The following is a 25,981-nucleotide window of genomic DNA, read 5'->3' on the forward strand; positions in this document are numbered from 1 at the left end:
CTTGGGCTGTGTTCTTAGACACTGCCTAGACCACACAACTGCCACCAAGAACAAGTGAAATCAGTGACCTTCCACACTACTCCTTGCAAAAGAAAACACCTGTGGACATACCCATGTTAAATGAGATCCCCCTGCTCTGAGAACCAGCAAGTGAAGCAGAAATGCTTGATGCCCTTAGATTAATTTACACTTCAGCAGGGCTGCAGCACAAAAATATCACATTGCTGCATGTGTTGTTTCTGCCATTTGAGAGCCTGAGTTGACTTGTCCACAACAGGATGGTGCTTGAAAGACTGAACGGAGAGAAAAGGCGCAATGGGCCCAAAGGAGGAGTCTGGAGAAGCAATAGCCTTCTCCTATATGGCTTGGTGAAACCATTTGATTACCTCCTCCCTGGGGACAATAAAGACAAAAAAAAGAAGGTTCACATTCCTCCTGGCTACCACTTGCTGATGCCAATGTCACCGGCATTAACTGGTTTGTATCTTTTACCATCCGCATCTCTAACGCTACTAGGGTAGCAGATGTCTAACTGACCACAAACTTCCAGTATGTGGCTGTAGCTAGGAACAAAATGTGTCACTAGAAACTGTGCCATGTGAAAAAATGAAAATGTATGCAAGAGAAAATGGTCGTACATCTTTGTCTATGTTATACGGCAACAGCTCTTCCGAATTACTGCCTCCAGTTCTGGTATTTCATCCTTGAGGCTTTGAGATGCTGGTGAGAGTTACAAAAGGACCTGCAGAAATTATTTGGGTTCTGAAAAGTGTGAGAGGCGTATGAAGTTTAATCTAAACATATGGTGACTGAGTAGGGAGATGAAGCAATTACTAGTGGCAGGAAGCTTTTCAATACAGTATAGCAAGGAAAAATAGTATCCAGTGCCTGGAAGCTAAAGATAGAAATGGCATCCTTAGTTCAAGGCTGGTTTTCTTTCTAGAAGCACCAGAGTAATCAAACAAAATTCAGGGGCTGGAGTTCCTGTACAGGGACTCACGCCTCTCAGGAGATTCGTATAGCTGAGGCTAAGCTATTAAGTCAAGAACCTCCTGATCGTCCACCTAGGATATTTTGAAACATTTGGCTAGATTTGTCTCACACTGTCACAAGTTTTCTGGCTTTTGATAATAGATGGTATCAGAAATGTTCTTCCACCAAGAAAAGGGCAGTTTCCCAAGATACCCTGCCTATCTTCCAAATTAAAGATTTTTACTTTAAAAAAAAACCAAAAGTGTTTCCACAAACCAGCCCTAGATCCATACGTTTGATCTTCCACAAAAGAGGAGTGGCTTTTGTATTTCTGTCCTTTAAAACCAGTTCATTGATAGCTCTAGGTACCTCCCAAGTAACCTTAGAAAAGCACATGCTTCCATCTGTCATTTCTCAGAGATGCCCCTTTTCTCAATTCCTTATTCGTTCAGGTCCTGTGACTTCACAGACAGTTTACACATCTGTACAGTTGGTGGCTGTGATACCCTGAGGACACGTTTTTCATCACAATTATGAAAGCTCCTGGCAAACTGGCACTGGCTGCTCACTGCCGTTCTGATTTTGATCTCCTGTCTTCATGTCTCAACACACATGTCATTTGGGATTGCTTGGCTCTCCTGCCCAATACCACAGTAGCAGCGTGAGTTGACCAAACATCCACTTCTGCCAATGCCATGTTTTTCTCTTCTCATCTGTACACTTATTTGGGACCCAAGCCTCTCCACAGTTTTAGTCTCATACCATCCCCAAATCAGCTCTATTGCAACAGCTGTGGGTGTAACAGCAGGAGCTAGAGCAGAAACAGCCCTAAATGACACAGCAAAGTGCAGGCTACCTCCTGCGGTTTGTTCACCCACCTCGGATAAGCTCACCTTGCAGACAGAATCACAGAATCACAGAAGGGTGGGGGTTGGAAGGGACCTCTGGAGATCATCTAGTCCAACCCCCTGCAAAAGCAGGGTCACTTAGAGCAGGTGGCACAGGACCGTGTCCAGGCGGGTTTTGAGTATCTCCAGGGAAGGAGACTCCACAGCCTCCCTGGGCTGCCTGTCCCAGTGCTCTGCCACTCTCAGGGTAAAGAAGTTTTTCCTTATGCTGAGGAGGAACTGCCTGTGCTCCAGTTTGTGCCTGTTGCCCCTTGTCCTGTCACTGGGCACCACTGACAACAGCCTGGCCCCATCCTCTTGACTCCTACCCTTTAGATATTGATAAGCATTGATAAGGTCCCCTCTCAGCCTTCCCTTCTCCAGGCTAAAAAGCCCCAGGTCTTTCAGCCTTTCCTGGTAGGAGAGATGCTCCAGTCCCCTCATCATCTTCGTAGCCCTCTGCTGGACTCTCTCCAGTAGTTCCCTGTCCCTCTTGAGCTGGGGGACCCAGAACTGGACACAGCACTGCAGGTGTGGCCTCACCAGGGCAGAGCAGAGGGGAGGGGAGACCCTCCCTCGACCTGCTGGCCACATTCTTCTTGATGCACCCCAGGACCCCATTGGCCTTCTTGGTCACAAGGGCCCATTGCTAGCTCATGGTCATCCCATTATCCACCAAAACCCCCAGGTCCCTCTCTGCAGAGCTACTCTCAAGCATGTTGACCCCCAGCCTGTACTGGTGCACAGGGTTATTTCTCCCCAGGTGCAGGACCCTACACTTGCCCCTGTTAAACTCCATTTGGTTCATAAATGAAATAGACCATACTTCCAAATCAACACCACTACCCCCTGTGCTTCCTGGGTCTTCTCTCACGCAGATTGCCATGCACCTTCATTTAGAGGTTTTCCCACTGTACAATGTGTCACCCCTGTAATAATTCATTGGAGAGTATATTGAATTCTAGTTTTAGAGACACTTTGGTGTTTCTTTTCTTTCACAGTCACTGTATCAAAACAACATCAGCTCCTGACAAGCAGCAGTGGGGTATGCTACAGGAGGTCCTATTTTACCAATGTCATTTCAGAACTCTCCCATTTTTAATAACCTGCTGCTTGGCTGTTTTAATCAAGCCCATTCCCATCACTCTGATTGAAATACACTGCTGATGTTGTTATCCATATGACCACCTGGGAGGCATAACAAAACACATGACAACACTCATACATCAATTACATTTCAAAACAGATACTTTAGTTTATCGTTGCAAGCAATGGTTTGTTTTGGTTTTTTTTTCTTGCGGTTCTTAAGATTTTAATATCTTTGTATGGGGAGTTCAGCACTATGACTTAAGGAATATCCCCAGCTACTGCCCTGGCCAAGGACGTCTCATGGCTCAAGCCCTTACATTAATTCTTGTAAAATGTGTATTTGATTAATCCAATTGTTTACACTTTCTATTTTGTAGCCACTGGAAACAAAGCTCCAGATTTGTCATACCGGAGTATTCAACGTACAAATAGACAGGCCCAAGAGCATAAAGCTCCACCTCCTCTTGTCCATCAAAGGCTTCTGTGGTCTCACCACCTCAGTCCTACCTTGAACCTTATCTTCAGCTCAGATGACAGACTGAAGGTGGCAGAGAACACCACAACCCAACCAATATGACAGATAGTTCATCATATCATTAAGGCAGTTTCTTGGCAATGGAAAATGCTTTAAGCATGAAGACTCACAATCCCAGCAAGTTGCAAAATACATTTAAAGGAAAACAGAGGAGTCAGGGCTCTAGGAGGTTAGTTGCATATATTACTTCTCATAACGAGTATCAGATAGAACCCTTTACCTGTTTACCCACAAGAGCTGTAAGATTTATACTTGCACAAGTTGAAATGAAAAAGATAGAAATCTGAGCAATGGCTGATAATGTAAGAACCAAAAATAAACCAATATTCAACAATTCGTCGACATTGCATCTGAGTGGGTGTTTCAAAGAGCCTGCAGCCCACCTAGTCCTCCTTTGGTTGAAAGCACACATGCCTATGGCTTCGGGGAGCTGTTGAGTGTTTCACCTTTACTCCTTGCAAGTATTCACAACCTCTTTGCTACCTAGAAGACCTGCAGCAATGCAATATGCATCAAAATGAAGCTTTTGGTGCCCCAAAAGCCCCGGCAAATAGAGACCTCTGTCGGGCATCTATGCACAGCAGTATTAGATGCCACAAACGTGATCCACACTCTCAGTTGCACCACATACCAAGCTAAAATCATGACATTAGTTTTTGTCTCCATGGACTGGTTCTATGCAATCTGAAGAAGTATCTTATGCACTGGGATGAAAAGCCTTGGTTAGCCTGGTTACTCCTGCGTAACGGAGCTGTCTGCAATCACTGTAGGGCTCATTTTCCAAAACTGTGTCATGGACTCGCACAGACAGTAACTAACATCCCAATCACAAGCCACACTTTAACTTTGTATTAGTTAAGGTCTGAATCAGTTTCTACTGAAATCAGATAACATGACATTCTTCGTTTCTGTCCTACTTGATTCTTTTCATGCAATGTTTAATCTTCACTGTTCAATTTGATATGGCCACTACTTTCATGAAGTCTGACTGTCTTGCAATTCTAAGGCACTTATTCTCCCAGCATGCCTTTGCTTTGGAAATCCTTAATTTTCATCTAATAAATCACTCCCACAGAATGAGTTGTCAATATCTCTACATCATGTATAAAGTTACATAATTAAAAGAGAAAGAGTAGTTATAGAATACGCATGGGTTGATACCACATACATACGAATACATTTGTGCCTATATACACATAAATATATGATATCAGCAAATTAAAAGCACATTAATATATATTTCAGTTAATATCTTTAAACACCAAACCTTTCAGAAGGAAGTGATAACAGATAATAAACTGCAGAGCCATGCAGTGAAAGGTATTTACGGTGCATATGCTGACATAGAATTAGTTTTGTGCACTTCAAACATCTCTCTGGAGACCTGTAAATATATATATGTAAAATCAGGTTGGTAAAATGTAGTCTGCAAGTTTTCCATTCGGTGGAAAGAACTATTCATTAGAGGAAGGCTTGTTTTCAATTTATATCAACAGCCTGAAGTTGGCTGTCGGATTAAGACTCTCAGGAGATGTCTAGTGACAACACAGTAAGAAAGGTGATCAAAGGTAAACAATTCATGGCATAGCTCTGCAGTTACTCAATACATAGTCCCACCTCAAGTCTCACCTCCACATTTATACAGTTCTTTCTGATTTTGCTGTGTTCTCATCTTTCAGGTAGTAGACAAATGGATAAATAATATCTCTAACACACTTATGTGCAATATATGTTGCAGCTAGACTTATCCTTAACTCAAAATCTCCATCTTTCAGCTCCACAGTCATTAACATGACACAGACTTTGGAATTTCCATCTTTTATTGATGTCACAACCTTTGAAATGTATCCCTAACTTGTGCAGTTTGAGCTTGTTTGTATGAAAAACGCTTGTATCCTGAACCTCTGTCTTTGAAGAGGCTAAACAGATTGAGAACAGTGCTTGTCGTTCAATGCCTCACTAGTATGTATTTTGCAGTCAAGGGTTTTGGTTCCCCATCCTTCAGTCGGTGTGGTTCAATTATCCCTGTCAAGGGTGCCTAGAGGGGGAAGTCCATATCTATTAGTTTCCTCACGTCTTCAAGACAATATCTGTGTTTGTGCCACATTCACTTCTGTTATATGCCAAGTGCCTACACTGAAGACTTTGCATATACAGACTATAGATGCACACACAAAAAAAGGCAACAAAAGGAGAGAGAGACATACCTACATACATACATAGAATGAACCATTTTTGCCTTGCTCTGAGTGAAAAACTGCAGCTTAAGTTGGTTCTCTTCATAAAGAACCTTAACTAGTGAAGTGCAGGTAGCGCTCACACAGGATCTCATTACAGCAAAGAGCCATAACAGGAATTGCAGCACTGCTGCGGTTCAGTGAGACTGGATGGTTTTTATCAGGTCAGACTCCATACTTCTCCTTGCATTTGAAACGCTATCATCAGCTCTACAGCTGTAGTGGTGTATGGCTACCAAAATTACGATATTTTAAATAAAATATGTTATTTATCCAGAGAGAGTTTTATTTATACATAGGTATTAAATGTAAGTTTCTTTTAATTAATTTTACTCTTTTCTTTAACTTACAGTCTTTCTAAGATTTCCCTGCTACTTGTTGAATTTGATAGTACACGTGACTCAGGATTTTTAACCTCTGCAACCGATGTTCCAGGAAGATAACCCAAATATTCACCCTATGCTTATACCCAGATTTATGCAGGTGGCCTCGATGGCCATGGAGCTCTTTAGGCACAACTGCAGCCAGTTTACTGACTACGCATTTGGCTTTTCATGGCCCTTCAGAGACATGTCAGTCAAAAGGATCCTACTACAAATTAATAAGTATAAAAAATGCAACAGCACATCAGTGCTTCTCGTATTTTCAAAATAGTGTAAATAAAGAAATATTCTTGATAGAACACTTTTCCCTACTAGGCTCTGGAAAGATTTCAAGTTAAACTATGTTTTCTTAGAGTAAGTATTGTATTATAAAGAAAGCCTGGGCCAGATTCTCCAGTATGCTCTGTGTGCATCAATACTGTCATGTTGGGACATTGCCCACCCAAGTCCCACTCTCCACCACCAGATATTGACACATAGCATTGATGGGGGAACAGAAGAAGGAGAGGCCAGGACAGAGAAGTCACCCTCCTGTGTGCTGCATGGATGCTTACGGCATATTCCAAAATGGCCCCAAGGCCTTGAAGGGGGAAAACAGCACAGCACTTGGGCACATCTGGTGTCTTCTGTGCCGTGTACCAAGCAGCCAAAGAAAACTGAAAATCTCATTTTTCACACAGCCTGTGCTAACATTCGTGATTCATACAAAGAGAGAGAAATCTGTATAGTCATTCCCTCAGGTGATGGTACCTGGTGCCTGTGTCACTGCCACTCTTCACTGCTCCGTCATCCGTGAAATTAAAGGTGCCGGTCCAATTTGCCAATTCCTCTCCATTCTGCCAGCTAAACTGCAGCCCTCTAGCAAGAAAACAAGGCAGTTGATATTTGATATCATTCATCAGGTTAAGTCTATCAGCATGAGTTCTCATGTCCTTTTTCTTAGCACAGAAATGTGACTACAACACATTCATCAAAAACAATAAAAAGATACCAAGAACCACAAGACATCATCTTACTAGCGGAAACCATTAATTTTCAGTTCCTATAGACTCTAAAGTCCTTGGCTGAAAACAACACCAGACTCTCTGACCAAATTGGAAGTCCAGTAATCATCTGTGCTCATAAACCATATGCATACGCGTGGAGCAAGGTGGAAATTTAATTCCCAGAGACTCAAGTGCAAAAAGCTGGGGACTTATGTGGAAAACTGCAGGGTCAAAGACGTAAACCCTCCAAACATCTATTCTACATCTACAGTAGTTGTTAAATATGGTGGGCAATGGGTCCTTCCCCCGATTTGTTGGCCGTGCTAGCAAAGGATTTGTCATTTGATAACTTCTCTAAGTCACACTATATGCTTCTTTTCCGTGTTTGGGAAGATGGTATTTTTTAAGCCAATGCATACCACAGTCATCATAACTCCCTGTTTTCCAAACTTCCGCAAAATTATTCCAAGACCCATGATGCCTGCAGTCTTCTGGAAACTACACCTATAGTTGGGTAGAAATCTCACACATATTTAAAAAAGCTGGGTCTGAAGAAACATTTGACAACAAAAGTCAACGAAAAAGAATCTTGCAGATAGTTATTTTTAACCTCCTCTCCATTTTAACCCAATTTCATGATTTCAGAAACCTGGCAGCTGAGTAGTGAACATTTGGTGCTGCCAATACTGAAAGTTAACTTCCCGGCTGGGCTGTGCGGGGACAGCCAGGAAGCAATCTGCCAGCCCGCTTTACCTGAAAGAAAGGGCATCCAGGACCCCGCTAGTTTTCTTGGTCAACAGGCTTATTACAAGGACTGGAGAATCTCTCAGACCACGTCCATCCTCTGTTTTAATTGGCAGCAGTTGTAAGCACAGGAAATTAAGAAGGAACAACATGGGGTGTTAAAATAAGGCCTCTTCGCTTCCTGCAGCAGAAGAGGGGAGTAGCTCTAAAGAGCTCCAAAAGCATACAGTAGGAGTTTATTTGTTCTGTATTGTGGAAATGTGCTCACATAGCTTCGTGTTGTCATAGTTGCTTTAAGACAACCTTGTCTAACTTCAAGTATCTGCAGTGCAGGCATTTCCACATGAGCTAATTGCCTTCGTTCTTAAAAATCAGTAGAGACTAGCTCGGTACAGTTAGTTTAGGGAAAGATTCACCCCGTCAAAGGCCGACCTTCACCCTAGGGTGAACTGCTCCATCCCCCAAACTCTTCCTCCATCAGCAGTACAGGGAGCCCAGGGCTCCTCGTAGCGTCGGGCATGCATGGCAGAAGGATCCCACCACCCAAGTGAAGTGCAGTGCATGTCATCACAAATGTTTTTTCTGATCTAAAACCAAGATATTTTGAAATAATTTAAGAAGTTTATTCCTGTATGTTTTGTGCCTTTTTATCTTTTTTTTGGGTTCTTTTTTTTGGTTTTTTATTGAAAACAGATTTTTTGCTAAAGCCATTTTGAGGGAGAAGGAATTCTGAAGAAGTTAGGGAGCCATTTCAACAGTCTGAACTAAGGAAAGGGCTAGCCTCTTAAATTAACCGTTTCCCTCCCAAGCTGCCTCCCACCACAAAAGGTGGAAGAAAAGGACAAAATATTGAAATATTGAGAAAGCTCGCCCTGAATCTTGCAAATGCGTTTTCATGTCTTGCATGTTCTCCAGTGGTCAGATTTTGCTTTTTCAAAGAAAAAAGTTTTAAGTATAAAAAAGGGAATCTTTCAAATACAGAAGACAAAGTTCTGCTCATAGGAGACCCATTCTGATCACTTCTTAGTAAATACCTGGATGCAATTTTCCTGTTTTCCAAAAAATAAAACCAAGTGGAACAGATTATGCTAATCACCATATGCAAAATGAGATGATATTGCATCCTTACATTCAGTTTGGAGAGAGCTACTTTGGTGATCAGGTTGGAAAATCACATCAAAGGGTGTATAGGTGATGCTATAATGGCTGCAGGGTAATGCAAGGGAGTCCCATACCTTTTATGTTGCTCTGACAGCTTTTAATCAGCTGAGGCTGCCGAAGGTACGACTTCCTTGTAGAACATTGGTGTGAAGAAAACATGAGAAAAGTCTTACTTTTACCAAGGCACCCTCACTTTCAGGCTCGTTGAAATAAACACTTGTAATTCTCTCCCATCTACCACTGCCTAACACATTATTTTGGCACACTGTAACTGGTATGGAAACATGTTCCTTTTGAATGTCTTTGTAAATATAAATACATATATATATAAAATATATAAATATAATGGCACCTAAATATATGGCCTTAAAAATATGTTTTAATTGCTAAGGGCAGCGCTGAATGATACATGGGGAGAGAGAGTAGAAGTGTGGGAAAACCAAGGTGGAATTATACATTTTAATTGGATTTAAATTAGATAATTTGGGCTTAGATATTTACTTGCAAACTGAAATAGAGAGCATTAATCTAGATAAATAGTCGGTGTGAATGTGTCCTTCACAGGTGAGCTCTCCTAAACCATAGCCAATATTTAGGCAGATGAAATGAAGAATTAAAACATTCAGTAAAGCCCTTTCCCTTCTTAGATCTTCACTCCCCATGTAACAGTTGTAAGGAAAGCTAAGTGCTCAAAGGAGGAGGGGGGTGCATCTGTCCATAAAGCAAAAGAAATTATAAAACCACTCTTTAATGCCCTCCTTTCATCAAGCCTTTTTGGGAACAGTGTGTATTGCAGCTGAGGCACCAAGTTTAAAGGAGGACGTGCACATTCTGGGTAAGATCCAAGAGGAGATCAGGAAGACTAACACTGAGGAATGGTAGATATGTCTTATGACTAACTGCTTAAAATACTTAGCTTTGAAATGGCAGAATGGGGGATCTAATTGAGGTACAAAAATATCTAATGAGGGCAAGCAAGGGTCTGGGTATGGCACTGCTACATGGAAAGGACAAAGTACAAAGTCATGGGTTGAGCTTAGGGTCAGGAGCAAGATAAGTGTCCAACCCTGAACCAGACAGGGAAAGAGGACCACGCAGTGCTCTTCTTCCAGCAGGTACTCCAGAGGTTAACAACCATAGACTCACATAGACACAAAACACATCACCAAAGAAACATTACACAGCTTATAGGACTGTGAGTCTGCAAGCCTGAGACCAAGCTGCTGCTCTGCACTTTCTGGAGTGATAGTACAATAAACCTCTTCCTCCTAGTGAGAACAGCTCCCTTAAATAATGGTTTGTAGTATTAGGACCGAGTAGAAATCAAGGATGAGATATTTGAAAACACTGACTTGAATAAACTTTGTTCTTAACAAGATTACTGAGAGTTTTACCATTTATTTCAATCAGCCTTGAGCTGGGAGATTTCAATTTTAAAAATATAAAATTTTCTAATCCTCAGTTGTGAGCTTTAAGTGTTCATAAAAGCTGTCTGGCCAAATTTGCAAACAGCCTGAGAAAACAGAAAAGAGACTTAAACTGCTCCATCAGTATATTTCTTTGGCATATTACTGTAGTTTAATTCTACCATGTTCACTCTCAGCACTAACTACATTTAAAGAGGTAAACAAAGAAGAGGTAAATCAAGCTTCTGTGAATCAGAATTGCAACAGAAAAGCACATGCAGGATGGAAACACAGAAAAGCAAGGGAAAAAGAAGCGGAACAAAAAAGAGGGCAAGGAAAGATTAGAAGAAGGTAAGGAAAGCAGAGGAAATTACTTAGACATAGAGGTCTCTTATGTAATTCAGACAGTTCACGTCAATGAGTTTTTTTTAAAAAAAAAAAAAAAAAAGAAAGCTAATTTTAAGCCTAGGGTCATTACCAACGATCACCGATGGTGGAACTTCGCGTTTTGCTCAATTTGGCCTAAAGTTATTTCCTTCTAAAATTGGTACATTTCCCCAACGCATGATGCTGATGACGACAAGGGAAGACTTTCTGAAAGATGTAATAACCAGAAACACTCTTAGTGCAGAGATGCTATATTTTGCCCATTCACTATAAGCAAATTTCTCACGAAGGTTTATGGACATAACTAATCACAGGACTTACCCCTAAGAAATACGAGTATGAGCAATGTTGTGCCTTGCATTAGAGAAACTCTGTTAAGTTGACTGTCTTAGCAACAAAAACCTTGAGTTTCAGGTAAATGTCAAAACAATATTTTGATCCTAATTGGTAACCGTAAACATTGAATCAGTATGTGGTCAAATAAACCCTGGCATAATGTGAGCATAGCTGGAGGGGGTGAAAAAACAGAAAATTAACAAAGCAGCAGTAATTCTGAAGGGCTTGTCAAGACCAGCTGTCAAGAAGCAGCAGGAAGCAAAGCAAAAATCCTGTTGCCACAATCCAAACAAGAAACAACTCCTGCACAAGCAGAGGTTTTAATGGCAGAGGATGTCACCCAGTTACAAGGTTTTTGAACTATACAGCGAGAATGAGCAAGTGGATAGATTGCGGCAAGAAGCTTTGTATCCGTGCTGCCATCACTCTGAGACCCTACCTCAGAAGTGTCTCATTGCCTTTCTAGAGTGGGAAGGCAAGGTGAAAACTCAGCTTAGATAAGAAGGCAAGGCTTTTAAAGGCAATGAGATTGGAGAAGACCCAAAAGACTTTAAGCACAGCTAGAGGTCTGGTCTCGGCTCCAGCCACAGAGCAGGCCGTGACCATGTGTGCAGCAGAATTTATTTAGGAGAGATCCACATGCTTTCAAGGCATAAGAGCAGTTTGGTGCAAGTGGCTGAGTAACACAGTGATCAGTGCTATGGGTAACAAAGGCTGAGCAGCAGCAGGGGCATCATGCAGGAGTTGTGGGAAGAGAGCACAGAAGAGCACCTGCTGCTCCAGTGCCAACTCATTCCCCCAAAACTACCAGCTCATCTCATTTAATCCCAGCTAGCAGGCTATTTCCACTCATCTTTCAAGGTGACAGCTACCACTGCCTCCATTCTGCATCTACCAGAGGCAAACTAAACCCAAAAGCAAGCAAATCCAGCCAGAAACCAATGTCATTTTACATCAGTGAAGCTAAGCCAGAATCTGACTCAGCTTGCTGGCCTACCACAGATGTTCAAGCAAGGGGAAGCAGAGGAGTCTACAGAGTCCTCCTTTGAAGGGGTGAAAGGAATATACAAACGACCCTAAGAGCAAGGCAAATTACTTCATTTTCTTTCTAAGCTCCCTCTCTTACTTGTCTTTATTTTTCCCGTTCTCTCTTTCTAGCAGTTCTCATATTCCTTCTCTATATGCATTTTCCCCAGCAAAAAGGCCATTAGGAGGTGACAGCAAGCCCAGCTTTTGTATCTCTGGCTCCTCTTTAAGTTACAAGTTAATAGTAGGTACATTAATTCCATATACATCATTAATAATTTTATAACCATATTTCTACAGGCCTGGTCACGGTGCTGCGCCACACCGTCACATAGTACCCAAACACAGAACCCATATAGAGTCCCTGCCCTGACAAACAGACAGTCCAGGCCATGTACAGGCTTCCTAAAGACAGTGGAAAATCACTTACTGTCACTGTATCTCAGTTTCCCCATTTCATAATTCTTGTGACCTTGAGAGGAGGAACTGAAGACTTCAGTGTTAAATGATCATGCTACTCTCTTTGAAAGTGCAAAGTGATGTCCCTAGCCTACTAATAAGGATGTCACAGAGCTATTGGAGAGTCCAATGGTTAATCTTGCTGAAGATCCAGTTCCTTCTTTCTGCGAACTAAGGAAACTATGAGTCACTGAGTCCACAGGGTGTATGGAAAATAAAATGAAAACAGTGGTATGCATGAATGACCTGCAGATGTGAGTGACGGAAACCACTCACTAAAATGGATCACAGAGTACGACAAGGTTGGGTAAGAAAGGGGAATATCAAGAGTCTCCAATGTGACAGCCTGCACAAGTAAAGACAGGCACAGCAGCCAACGGAGGTAACAATAAGAAGAGTTTTGGAGAAAAAAATGAGGATCCGTTGTTTTTTTTTTTTACACAGGCCAGGAACAGCAAGTTTATTTACACTGAGCTTGAAAAGACATCAGAGGGGCTTGAAAGGAGTAAAGCACCCACTTGGTAACAATGAGACGCTGAGATCAAACCCAACCCAGCAGAATCAAGGCAGAACAGCCTCTGTGTTAAAAAAAACACACTTTCCTGAAAACAGGGCCAGACTACAGTCACTGCAGGCAATGAAGTTAGTGACAAGAGAAAGCCAAATGCTTGCTTGAATAGTTTAATATCACTTCAAACACTCCAATCCATTTTGAAACAAATATTCAAGGCACAGCAATCTAGAAAGACACAGCACAGACAAAAGAAAGAGACGTAAGTCTGCCTGTAGCAGCCCGGGTCCAATTCAACTGTGCTAAAGTGCCAGAAAAATACCATGTGTATGTTGCTGTCTTTCAGTGGAGAATCCATGGGCATAACCCTACCAGGCACAGCACAAAGAAAGAAAAAATTTCTGGGGCCAACCCATGTACTTGAGCAGGATGCTCCGCTTCTTACGTGAGTCCATAGCAAAAGTCATGTTTGCTTTCAGTGGAAGCAGGGTTGAATATGACCAGTCCAGTTTAGAAAAACACTTATTTCTCCAGTAAAATTGGGAAAATGCAAGTTTTGGTCTGGATACATACACACACATACCTCTGCTCACTGCACTAATAGAGACCAATCTCTGTCCCGGTGACTTGCGGCTTTGCAAGTTGACTGACAGTGGGTAACTGCTGAGCTGAGTGCTTCTTGCTATCTCAGTGGGAGAAGACCATCAGAAAAGGTTTTGAACACGTACAAAAATACGTGGGAGAGCAGGAATGGTATAATCATAGCAAAAGGAAGAAATGAAATAATATGGATCCCATGAAAAGCAAAATATGGATGGCGGATGTGGGAAATGGGCATATCTGGTTACTCTACACACCTGGCCATGCAGTATTATACCAGGGACAAGCCTGGTTCTACACGTTAGAGGGAAATGGTTGTAATAAAATGGTGGAGGAGTATATTGTGACTAGCACAAAGAGCAAAATTGGAAACATAGGTGGGAAGCTTCTGGATTATAACCACTATTACACAGAAAAAGGTTTTGTTTTATGTAGCACATTTCACATTTGGGTTAAACCTTGCATCAGATATTCACACCCAATGTCTGAAAAACCTGGTCTAAAATCACTTCCCAGGAAAAATAGAATAGACTCAACACCAACATTCAACCAGTCTGCTTAAACAGGATGAAGTGTTGACTTGGACATCAAGGGCATCAAAGCATACATTTCGAAACAATGCAATCTTTCCTTTTCTCATCTGCAGCTGGAAGATAAACACACAAGGAGTAACAGATAATCTGTATCAATTCTATTTGTCATAACTATTCGTAATTTAAATAGTATTATCTGTAATAATTAGAGGCAACACAAAACCCACACCAGAATGAGCTGACAGTAAGGCAGGTAGTTTTATTTTCAAGAAAAAAGGCCAATCAAGCACCAAGCACCAAGAACAGAGACTCACAGGAAACCCCAAATATTTTAAGCACCAGTAAATTCTGACATTTGAGACGGTAGGTCTCTGCAAAGATACCTGATGCAGCATGGGTACCAAAAGTAATCTCACTATAGCATTAGAGATCTGACTGAGCTAGTTGCTTTGCATCTCAAGTTTCCAAAACTAACACATTCAGCACCAGGACAAATGTTCCTACACTGCATTATATTCTCCAGTGTAAACATGCCCACAGAGCTCCATTTGCACTGAGGACTCATGCTGAAGACGAAGAGTAAAATGCCATTTAGAGTCAGTGTCTGTACCCAGTACCAGCCACAAGAGTAGGCATTATTCTCTCTCTCCACACACAGAAGCAGAAAGCACAATCTCCTCCTACCATTTCTGCAAGCCCTCCAAACTGTTGATGGCCCAAGATTTTCAGCCAGGACTGTGAAAAGCCTAGTTTTGGCTGCATTTGTTCTTATGGGAAGTGCCAGGAAACTACCAGTGACAGAAATTGCTTTTAAGATTTTCATCATGAGAACTAAAGCATAAAACTAACTAAATAAAGAGGATGTGGAAGGACAGTGACTATCTGCGGGGATTACAAAAAAGCAAAATGGATGCAAGCAACAGAGGGCAAGGATGCCTCAAATAAATGAGAGGTTAAGTCCACAATTTGCCTGAGGGAGCCATGGACTGCTGAGCAATGAATACACTTGAATTAAAAAATGAGAAATGAAATGAAAAAGCAACCAAGGTTAAGAACGAGGCACAGAGAAAGTAAGAAAATATAAAGCTTTGCACAGAGATTATGTCTGAACCAAACCCAGCAAGTGTAAGAACAATCAGAAAACTCCAATCGGGTTAAAAATAAAAGACCGAATTAGCAGGAGGTCTGCACCCCTGGCCACGGAGCTCAGCAGTCAAGGATGTGATCGATCACAGCTGGGTGTGGTGGTACAATTCCCACCCGGCTTCCTGGGCTGCTTGGTACTTGGTGCAGTCCCCCCTTCCTGGGCTACACACCAACCTAGGATAAGTCAGGTATGGACTGGGAAAGCCAGCGTACCAGAGGGTTAAGGCACCCCCTTAACGTACCTGGCTCCTGCTTCCCCTGCTGTGCAGCCTAGTACGCCCATACCTGGGTCATGGCCCAAAGGGGGTGATACCAGAACTCCAAAATCTAGCAAGTTCTAGGCCTGCGCAACTGGCAGAAAGTACCAGAATATTTCATCACCCAAGTAGGGCTGAAATGGAAAGGAACCTGACAAAAGTCGATTATCTCGGATCCTATAAATCGTGACTCGAAGGAAGACCCTTTGAGCTCTCCTGGATCGCAGCTGGCTGTGACCAGCACCTCCCCTGAGCTGGGACGTCTCTCTGGCATAGACTTCTTTCGGTTTAAAGACCGTCTGCTGACAAAGCTGACGACTGGCCAGGGTGAGAAGTCAACCATCTCAAGGCTCAATTATCACTCATTGAGGAATGCTGATGCATTGTCAGTATTTACTCTAAACTCAAGAAGAGGGAAATTCTAACTACAGGGTAGCCTCTTCCAGCCCCCTCTCTACCTATCTATGGGTTTGAATTCGGCTTCATCAGTGTGGGTGTCTATACTGGATCCAAATACTTCTGTCTGTCTTTCTGTGTCTGTGTTTGTATTTATACATATATAGAGATAGAGATAGAGATAGAGATAGAGATAGAGATAGAGACAGAGATAGAGATAGAGATAGAGATAGAGACAGACAGAGAGAGAGAGAGAGAGAGACAGACAGACAGACAGACAGATATAGATAGATAGAGATTGATGTAGGATACCTTGTAGTAAGTAAGTGTGAATCTTGTCATTCTCAAATCTGTAATTAAGTCGCTGTTCTAATTATAATATATTCTACTAAATCACCTTGTTAATCTTTAAATCCGTTAATGATTAAGTGCTGGTGAAATTCAACCTTTTGATCTAGTTCACACCATTAATAAATTTTTAATTGCTGATAAATCATAAGCATGTCAAAATATTTCATCGACAGCACTGGGGCTGTGGGGAAGGAATACTCAAAGCAGGAAGACTGAGTTCTGGGTTTGGCTTTCTACAAACACAAGTGAAATTGGACTTTGCACCTGCCCGTACACACAGAGGCCAAGCAGCAAATTTTTTTTCAAAATGACATAAAACAAATTGATGGCAGGTTATAACAGAGATGTTTTTGAAAGAAACGTCACGGGGTTTAAACTACTTTGGATGAAAAGGCTTTGATTCACAGGCGTTGAATGCTAGGCATTGGCAAAATTCAACCATTACTTTGTCACACAGAGGCAACAGATCTGTGTAAAGTGCCGAAAGTGGAGTTAGCCTAGACATTCAGCCAAATATTCAAAAAGAGCTGTTTGCATGGACGGAAGTAGGCCTAGATCCCCACACAACAAAGTTAGACTGAAGCAAGCTTCTACTGGATATTATATGAATCAGAATTAGGTTTTAATTGTCTCTGTATTAATCAGTGAGGATAATGGCCACATTTTGGCTGGTAAATGGGGCGCCTATAATTAACTACTCCAGGGCAAGAAGCTTCTGCAGAGCTCCTACAGTGCAACATGATTCAAACCCTGGGCAAATCAACTACTCCTGTGCAGGGTGGGCTTGCAGGAACCGATTTAGTGGCTGCTGCGTGGCCCCAGTCACAGCAACAGGGGCAAGTGTCTGGAGGTCACTGTGTACTGGCTCATATCTCCAGCGGTTTGAGCTCAGAAGGCACTATGGTGTCACACTAGGGAATGATACGCTCCGGAAAACGCAATTTGCACGTGTGAAATACTGAAATAACTGACTTCCATTATCTTAATTTACTGTCATCTGGGAAATGGAGAAGGACTGGCAGTTCACAGACTAGATCAGCAAGTGGTTTTGCCATCTTAACAGCAGAGGTGCAACACACCAATGCTAGAAACAAAGCAAGTCTGGAGGGAGCAGGGATTCAAACCCTGCCTGTTTTCTGCATCAAAGCCATAAAGAGCACTGCTAGGGACCACAAAAGAGGAAATAACATACCCTCATGCTCTGGTACCAAAACTTCAGCCACTTGATGCTTTTCTTTAAAAGCAATTTAAAATTATGGATCAGAATAAACCTCCAAGTAGCAGAAGGTAAGGTTTTGGCTTTGGGACACTTTCCACAATAAAAGTCTCTGTTGCAGCCTGTGAGAGAGTTGTGATTGTTTGCAAATTCTTGCAGAGCTTTCATTCGCATGCCATGAACTTGTGAGCTCTCTTCCTTTTATTTGATGTGGGGAGGCAGGAGCATTACCTAAAGCAACCAACAGCAGCAATGAGACAGGGAATGGGATGACCAGTGGCAGATGACTTTGCAGGCAGCTGAGTTAATATCTATCAGCTCGCTGTTCATTCTACCCCCACCATCCCATCGCCATCTCTCCCCTGGAGCTGTCCCCCAGCACAGGCCGCAGGGATCCTCTTACCTCTCAGGGAGCTGATGCGGCTCCTTGTCCTCACAAGGTTAGTCAGGCACGATGGGGATGTCAGCACTCTGGTCCCCATCCCCTTTAAATGCTCTTGGGAACACCTTGCAGCAAGAACAGCATGGCTGGATTCTCAGCTTCTCCTGCTGTACTAGACTAGATCTGGCCACTTTAAGATGATGGCCATACCCCATACATACACATATTGGTGTACACAACTTCAAGATTTTGATGTCTCCTGAAGTTTCCAGTGCCCTTCTGCTCTGAAGAAAACCAACCAAAACCAAGACCTACTCTGCAGCCCCGTCAAGGATTCAGTGAGGTGACTCGTGGGTCACTGGGATGGTGTTTCAGTCTGGATAGAAACGGAGAGGGCACGGAGCTGTGTGTTAGAGAGGTGACTCACTAGGTGACCTTCAGCTTATGTCTCTTGGGAAAAACATTTAAATGGAAAGAGACTTTAAACACTGGAATAGATGGTCTTGTCTTATGGTTAACATCTTCACAGGGTGTTATGAACAGGCCAGAGGAGCACCTGCCAGGTATGGGGCAGGAGCTCTCAACTGACATGAACTGCAGTCCCTCAAGAGCCCAGCTTAGGACAAAATACAACTCAGGCCACATGCAGCCCCCGTGCCTGCATCATAACCACTGCTGTCTCTGGTATAAGTAAGATATAAGATATGTAAGATAAGATATATAGATATAGATAAGATATATAAATAAGATATAAGTAAACCTTTCTTCACCGAAAGGATTGTCGAGCACTGGAACAGGCTGCCCAGGGCAGTGGTGGAGTCACCATCCCTGGAGGTATTTAAAAGACATGCGGATGTGGCACTTGGGGACGTGGTTTAGTGGTGGGCTTGGCAGTGCTGGGTTAATGATTGGACTTGATGATCTTAAAGATCTTTTCCGACCCAAACGATTCTATAGTTCTAAGACATGACCATGTCTTATAGTATGGTACAGACTAAGTGATCTCTGAAGGTTTAGTCCTGTTTTATTTTCTGTGGGTTTATTCCGTATTTGCCCATGCTGTGCAAAAAACATTATTATAAGCTATCTTTTTTATATAGGCAAGGAAAGGGGTAAAGAAGTCTGGGGATTCATTTGCAACTGTTGGATAAAACTGCTTCAGAAATACCAAAATGGTGGTATAACCTCAAGCTGTGAGGATCTGATATTAACTATAGGGTACACACAAACAAAAGTGATGTTTTATTCTTATTCAAAAGATGCAAAGCTTTCAGATAACGCAGGCTGCCTGCATAGGAAAGTTTGCTGTTTCTTGCTGTGTGATTCTTTGAGTTATTGCACGTGTCCCCTCTGACAGATCCCAGGGTAATCTTTGTTTAAAGTCTTTAATAGCTTTGAAGTCCCCTCACTTGGCTGCAAAAAAAATAGTTTTAAAGGGAAAGATTCTCTTCTTCAGATGACTCTCGCCCTGTGCAGAAGTCAGCTGTTAAAAAAAAAAAGCAGTATTTAGTGAATTTTCTGCCAATAGAATATTGGTATATGGGAAAGTATTGCTCTGATATTTTTCCCTTGCCAAAGCAGGCAAGGACTGTCCTATTGGTCTCCCCAGTACGACAGGTTGGGAGATGAAGACAGTGACCATTTCAACATTTTTTACTGTAGTGGTGATTTCCTGATGTAATCCAGGATTATTCCCTGCTGGCCAAACAAGAGCTCACAAAGAAAGGCCAGCCCTTGGCTAAGCATCTGATTCAAAAGAAAATTCAGCGGAAAACCGAGCATTGGAAAGATGAGTCAATACAAAAGCAAGCAGCAGCTCTGCATTTGAGCAGAAGTCCAGAGCATTTAACCTACTTTAGCAGATCAATGCAGCAGATTTTTAATCATTGTATTAATCCTAAAATAAAAATAATTACCCCAGAGATCTGTATTAAAGTCCCTTAATTATATCTCATTTCATCATCCTTTTTACTCAGGATCAGGAGCTACAGAGACCAAAGCTTCCCGATGTCATTCTCCAGCTTGCAGTTTAACTCTCTCGTTAGGACTTTAGCTGCTACTATGGGGACGAGGCACTGGCCTTGCTGAGAGCACCCACGTCCATCCCACTTGGAGGAAAACTGAAAAAAAGGGGAAAAAAACGTGGACAGGATTCTGCTTTCCAATGACACGGTTCAAAACAGCCAGGGAAGGAGCAGAGAACATTATATGGTGGGTGAAAAACATGTGAATACCTAGAAATTCAATCTCTACATTCTCCCCTTCTTCCAGCAATGCCAGAAGCTCATTAATATCTCATTAAGGGCAAAGAGAGGACCTGACCAGAGTCTGGGCCACTTATCAAATTTCATTGAGCAGAGTTACTTTCCCGGAGCATCCTCTCCTTCTGCAGTCCTGCTATCCCCACAGCCAGCCTTCGGGAGCATGGCTGTGGGAAAACGCAGGACCACAAACCTCCATGGCACCCTCCGTGGAGACCTTCAGTTTGTTTTTTATGGCAATAAAACCAACCCATTCCCTGCTTGTAAGGGCAAGCAGCACGGCACAGCTCACAGCCATACAGCTAACTTTTCCACCTTTCTCCCAGAAAAAGGGTTCCTTTGTCCACACCGGTTATTGGGACCAGTCCCTAGTCTGTGCTGTCCCCTGTGTTGTGCCCAAGCTGCTTGTTTTAGGTCAGATTCCCCCTGCCTTGCTGGCCTTTACTCATTTCCACCATCTTCCTGCCCAGAAACAAGGTAGCCCTGTGTTATATTTAGGCTTAAAAGCGTTGTATATTTCCTGGAATAGCACTGCAGGGCAATTTTCAGGTTTCTTTATATACACTAGGGAATTTCTTCCCACTGCCTTGGGAAAAGGCCTAGGGGCCTGTTATTGCTGCAGATGTTGGGAGGCAAGCAAAGGTTACCATAAAACAAACAGTGTGTTGAATCCTAGCAAGTAAACGACTTTAGGTTTAGGCAGCGTCCCCAGGCTCCAGCTTGGCAAGCAGCATCAAAGCTATAAATATCCCACTTGCCCTCTGCAAGGATGCTCTCCAAAACCACCAGCACCACCAGGGTTCCCGGAGGTACAAGCTATAACGTGTCCAAGGAACCTCACAGCCGGCGTCAGCTTCTAACAGGGGACTTGACACCGGAGGTTTGTGAAAGAAAAGAGTATTTAAAGGTCACAGCTACCCCTGCACGCTGCAGACTGGCAATCAAACTGCCCAGGAATGGTCACTGTAATGTACTGCAGGGTGAGAGAGGGAAAGAAAAAGTGAAAAAGTACCTTCACGATAATATTATGGTAACAACGTAGGCTGCTACGTAAATCACCTTTCTATCATTAATAACTGACAGCCTGAGTCTGCCACATCCTGCATTTTCATTTCCATGAAAGGTGGGAACTACCACTTCCCAGCAGAAAGGAGCCAAAGTGCTTTTTCCCTGCTCTGAGTCAGGGGGGAACCCTTTTTGAGACTCTTTCACGTGATTTAAAAAAAGAAAACGAAACAAATCATTACAAGTTGGAATAAAAATAAATAAATAAATAAATAAACAGTGTTTTCCAGTCAAAGTGACAAAATGTGTGCACATCTTCCTGCTTGAGCCTCTTTGATGGCAGAGTGCTCAGAACCAGACTTCCTCCTAGCAATCCTGGGAATCGGACATCACCCTTTTCTTAATTCCCTGCAGCCGGCTGATGACAGGAGAAGCTCCCAAGGCACAAGGCAGGACAGAGACTGGCCACAAAGATCAGTCACTGGAAGAGTTTTAGACACATCTTCTCATCATTTTATCCTTACTTTGCCATTTTTCATTTGAATTTATACTTGGCATTTGTTTTTCACTGCTCTAATCCTGTTGGAGTAATTCTGACTTAGAAAAGCAGTATTGGTAGGGTTGCAAGGCCTTCAGGGCAAATGGGAAAAACTGAGAAAATAAGACCTCAGCTGGTCATAAAGCCATCCTCTCCACAGCAACACGGCTTGGTACTACCCTTACCTGCCTAACAGGTTCCTGATGCTCACAAAGATGGAGATTTTATACCTCCTCAGGTAGTCTTTTTCTTTAAAAGTTTCCCTTCATGGTTAAATCCAAATCTTTCCTGCTGCGACTTAAGCCCATGACTTCTTGTCGTGTCATGAGTCTTCACAGAAATGTGTTTATTACCTTCCTCTTGGTGGAAATAGTTTGGTTATTTCAAAACAGTTATCATGTCTCCCCTCAATTTTCTCCAAGCCTAACAAACACGTTTTCTACATCTCTGATCATTCCTGTTGCTTTCCTTTGGCTCCATCCAACTGAGTCACATCTTTCTGGAAGTGAGGTGCCCAAAAGCAGACAGAGTCCCCCAGCCAAGGCCTCACTTCTAAGCAAGGCTCAGAAACTGCTCTGTGGATAAACTACAATGCTCCTGTCTATACATATTAATATCATGCTTGCTGGTGTCGTCGTCCCCCCCCCAACCCCGCAGCGAGAAACATTTGCTATTTGTCAGCATTTTGCTTGCTTTTGGCACAAGGCAAACAACTATGCAAGTTGCAAAACAGGCAAGAACTAAACGCAGCTGAATTATAGTGAAAAATTCCACAGCAGCTGCCTACACTACTGAAACCTTCTTACCTCAAAGCCTGTGAGAGAAATATTCCCCTTTATAAAATCATACAAGCTGTAACACCTCAAACTGGATTTAAGTAAAATAAACTCTACTTGGGTCAAGGTTAAACACTCGAAGATCCCCACTGGTGTTTGCTGTAAAAAGAGCACTACCATTTTCAGATCAAAGACTGAGGTGCTCTACAACAAAGCAGTCTCAGCAGCAATCCATGAGAATACAGCAGTGAAAAAATAAAGTGCTGTTTCTCGGTTATTTGGAACACTAATATTGCCGCTTCGATTTTAGGAAATGCGTCTGCATGTTTGTTTCTAAAGTCATTAAAGTTTAGGCAATGAGCATGCTACCTCAATTCGACCCCTCGAGCCATTTCAGCTTGAACTTACACAGGCTGAAAAGCCTATGTGGCAGGCTCTGATCAGGGGCAAATACTCAGGTGGTACAAGTCAGTCTAGTTCAAGTTAAGTAAGACGTAGATTTTTAAAACAGCTGAGGGTTAAAACACAATCTAAGAAATCATTATATCCTGCCTAACATTCTCCTTTTAACAGGCAGTACCGATGCTGGATGCACCTTCCTGGATTGACAAGATATTAATATTGCCAGCACCACACCGAGAAGTGGTTTGAACCGTTACAATGGTATGGCTGGGTCTCTGTCTCCATTCACTCCGATCAGACAACTTTTCCTATTCCTTCAAATCCCCCCTTACCTTTTGAGATAGTTTCTCCCATAGAGGATCTGCTGCAGCAAGGTGACCACAGCAAAGGCGCAGATGAATATGAAGAACAAAGTTCTGTTTCCCAGCAAATCCCTGCTTGATGAAGGGTCAGTGTATCCCATCCTTCTTAAAAGTCACTGAAGCTCCACTGGGTAAAATTCAGTTCATTGTTGCCTTCATGCCCTTTTTGCTGGGAAGCGGAGGGGAAGGCTTGCTGGCTTTTCTGTGAGCAATCCAAGGACAAGGTATCCCATTGTTTGGCCCTGCTGCCCCTTCCTTGCCCCTTTTGGATGTTAGCTCCAGGATTGTGCGCAATTGCTTGCTTCCATGGTAAAGTTTCCAGGAGATTCAGACGTGGGTAACATCTAAAATCATCTCTCAGAGCTCTTTCAGTGCAGGCAGCCTGTGCTGTGCAAGAGGCATTCTGTTCCCTCTAAGCCTCTCTTGAAAACCCGCTGCTAGCAATTATCTACTTCAATCCCATTTTCATATTCCAGATGGGGGAAGCTGCAAATAAACCAGAAAACTGCAGCCAATGGCAAACACAGGGCTCCGGCAACCCGCGCTGGAAACACATAGTCGTCAGCTCTTCTTTGCTTCTGCTCAGTGATTCCAGCGAAACGCGCTTGCAAGGAAACGTGACTGGGGTGTGCTATTATTGAAAGAGCATGTAACGATCATGAGGATTTCATTCAGTCCCCTGAAAAAAAAAAAAAAAAAAAAAAAAAACAAAACCAAAACAACAGCAGCAATCTGGTCAGGCTAGCAGGAAAGCTGCAGCGTGCCGTCCGTACTCTGCCTTCGGTACTGTAGCATTTGCATGCGGAATGCAGTGCCTTTAGCATACACCGCTCACTATTCGGGCTCCTACGTTTTCCCCCGGTTATTACTCCAGAGTAAGCATAAGCAAGGTCGCTGTGCATCTCTTCAAGGACAGAGCTCTCAGTCCCTGCATGCTAATTTATTGGAAGCTCTGAGTAGCCTCACAGCCGCAGAGAGGGAGACTGCCTCTCAGTGCAGGCTCTAAGAACCATTCATTTAAAGAGACAAATATTCTGATTGTTCCTCCACCAGAAACAGTTCTCTTTTGAAAGGGCAAAGCAACAAGACCTTGTCCACGGCCATCATAACTCCTCTAAAAACCTCCCCATTGTCAGGAGAGGCTTGATTCAGCTCACAGGGAAATCAATGGGAATTTTGTTGCTGATTTCATTGGGAGCAAATTCTGCCCCCCCCAACCCTTAACTTCTTAAAACAAGTTCCAATGAAAGCTTTATCCTTGAGTGAAACATCCTGGCTAGGAGGTTGTTTTGCCCCAATAACAGATGGGAAAAGGATTTTGACAACAAAATGTTGGGAAAAGAATCCTTTGTCTAAGAGAATGGCAAGATTTTTGTGTGAATAAATTTTCCAACAGTTAAATCAGCGTATGCAAAATGTTCTAGTGTGCCAGCAGCCCAGCTGTGTGAAGCAGCAAACAGGGACTGTTTCTGGACTTGGTCTCAGCTGTAATTGGTGCTGCATGGGAAGAAGGGGCAAAGGTAAGTTTGTGCAACCCTTTCAGCCCGGTTCCTGAAGCCAGGGCTAGTCCTCAGGATGACCTATAGTAATTTAGGCAAGACAATCAAGGCCTAAAGCAGGCTTTGCCTTACCTAATTTTAAGCAACAACAAAAGTAACAGAAATGTTTAAGGTAGGAACCTGGTCGCCCTGAGCTCTTGCAGGGAGGAATCCCCAGAGGGACCAGCCCTTCAGACACCCTTGACTTTACAGAGAAGGTGTAGGGATCCAGACTTGACACTGCCTTCTTCAGTCTCTTTCAAAGCTTTCCACATTTGTGAACCCTGCTAAATGCTTCAATTATCACCTGTGCATACAAAAAGAATGGTGATCTTGGGTCCGATCAAAGGTTATCCAGCCCAATGCCTTGTCCTTGGCAGTGGCCAGTGATGGATACACAGGGAAAAGCAGAAGAAGAGGGCAAGGACATACTGATACTTCCTTGGAAACACTCTCCTACCATTTTGTGGTTCAGGGTCTTCCTGAACCGGGAGAAGAAAAACAATATTTTGGTTAGAAAAATAACTGAGTTGGATGCACTTATTTGTACTGTACTGGGAATAATACACATACCAGGGGACTGCAAATTAAATAGCAAAAGCGGTTTGATTCCCTCTTGTCAAAGTCATCAGCTCTAGAGCCAAATAAGTTTAACTATCAACTCCTGTAAGATCATATAACATGAGAATGTTTCCATATCAGAACTGTACCATTTAGATGGATCTAGCCACTCTTCTCAGTAAGAGGAATTGCAATGCAGCCATCAGAAATCCCAGGCTGGGACCCCATAAGATACTACACGGGCAGATTTGTATGGAGAAGTTGAGAGGTATGGCCAGTAAGTACAGATGTGAAGGAGAAGGTACTTCATGCTTTGATTTTTTGGATTTTTACTGATAGCTTTGGAAATCCTCTCCGAGAAATTTGTCTTGGTTGCTCCAGGAGTTATTTTACAGTAACAGCAAAGTATTAGAGAGCAGAATTTGGCTCCTTATGACCTTCTATGGGTGTGATGCCAGTTTTGCACATTTTAATATCACCTAGGTTTTGGTGAAAACACTTTCAGCTTTTCTTCCTCTATTCCCCTCCATTCAAAGTG

General features: G+C 42.8%; 1 protein-coding gene across 3 annotated transcripts in view; it reads right to left on the reverse strand.

Annotated features, from left to right (window-relative positions):
• Window positions 1–23,445, reverse strand: part of ST8SIA5 (ST8 alpha-N-acetyl-neuraminide alpha-2,8-sialyltransferase 5) — a 44,909-nt gene extending 21,464 nt beyond the window's left edge. For 2 of the 3 annotated variants that reach the window (XM_086479722.1, XM_086479721.1), the window contains exon 1: window positions 23,315–23,445. In XM_086479722.1, coding sequence (XP_086335848.1) covers window positions 23,315–23,445 — 131 coding nt within the window. Of the gene's footprint in view, window positions 1–6,853; window positions 6,962–23,314 lie in introns of all 3 variants that reach the window. The other variant, XM_086479720.1, reaches the window with a different exon arrangement.
• Window positions 23,446–25,981: the final 2,536 nt, after the last annotated feature.

This window comes from Leptosomus discolor, chromosome Z (genome assembly GCF_034619465.1).
Source record: "Leptosomus discolor isolate bLepDis1 chromosome Z, bLepDis1.hap2, whole genome shotgun sequence".
Taxonomy (NCBI): domain Eukaryota; kingdom Metazoa; phylum Chordata; class Aves; order Leptosomiformes; family Leptosomidae; genus Leptosomus; species Leptosomus discolor.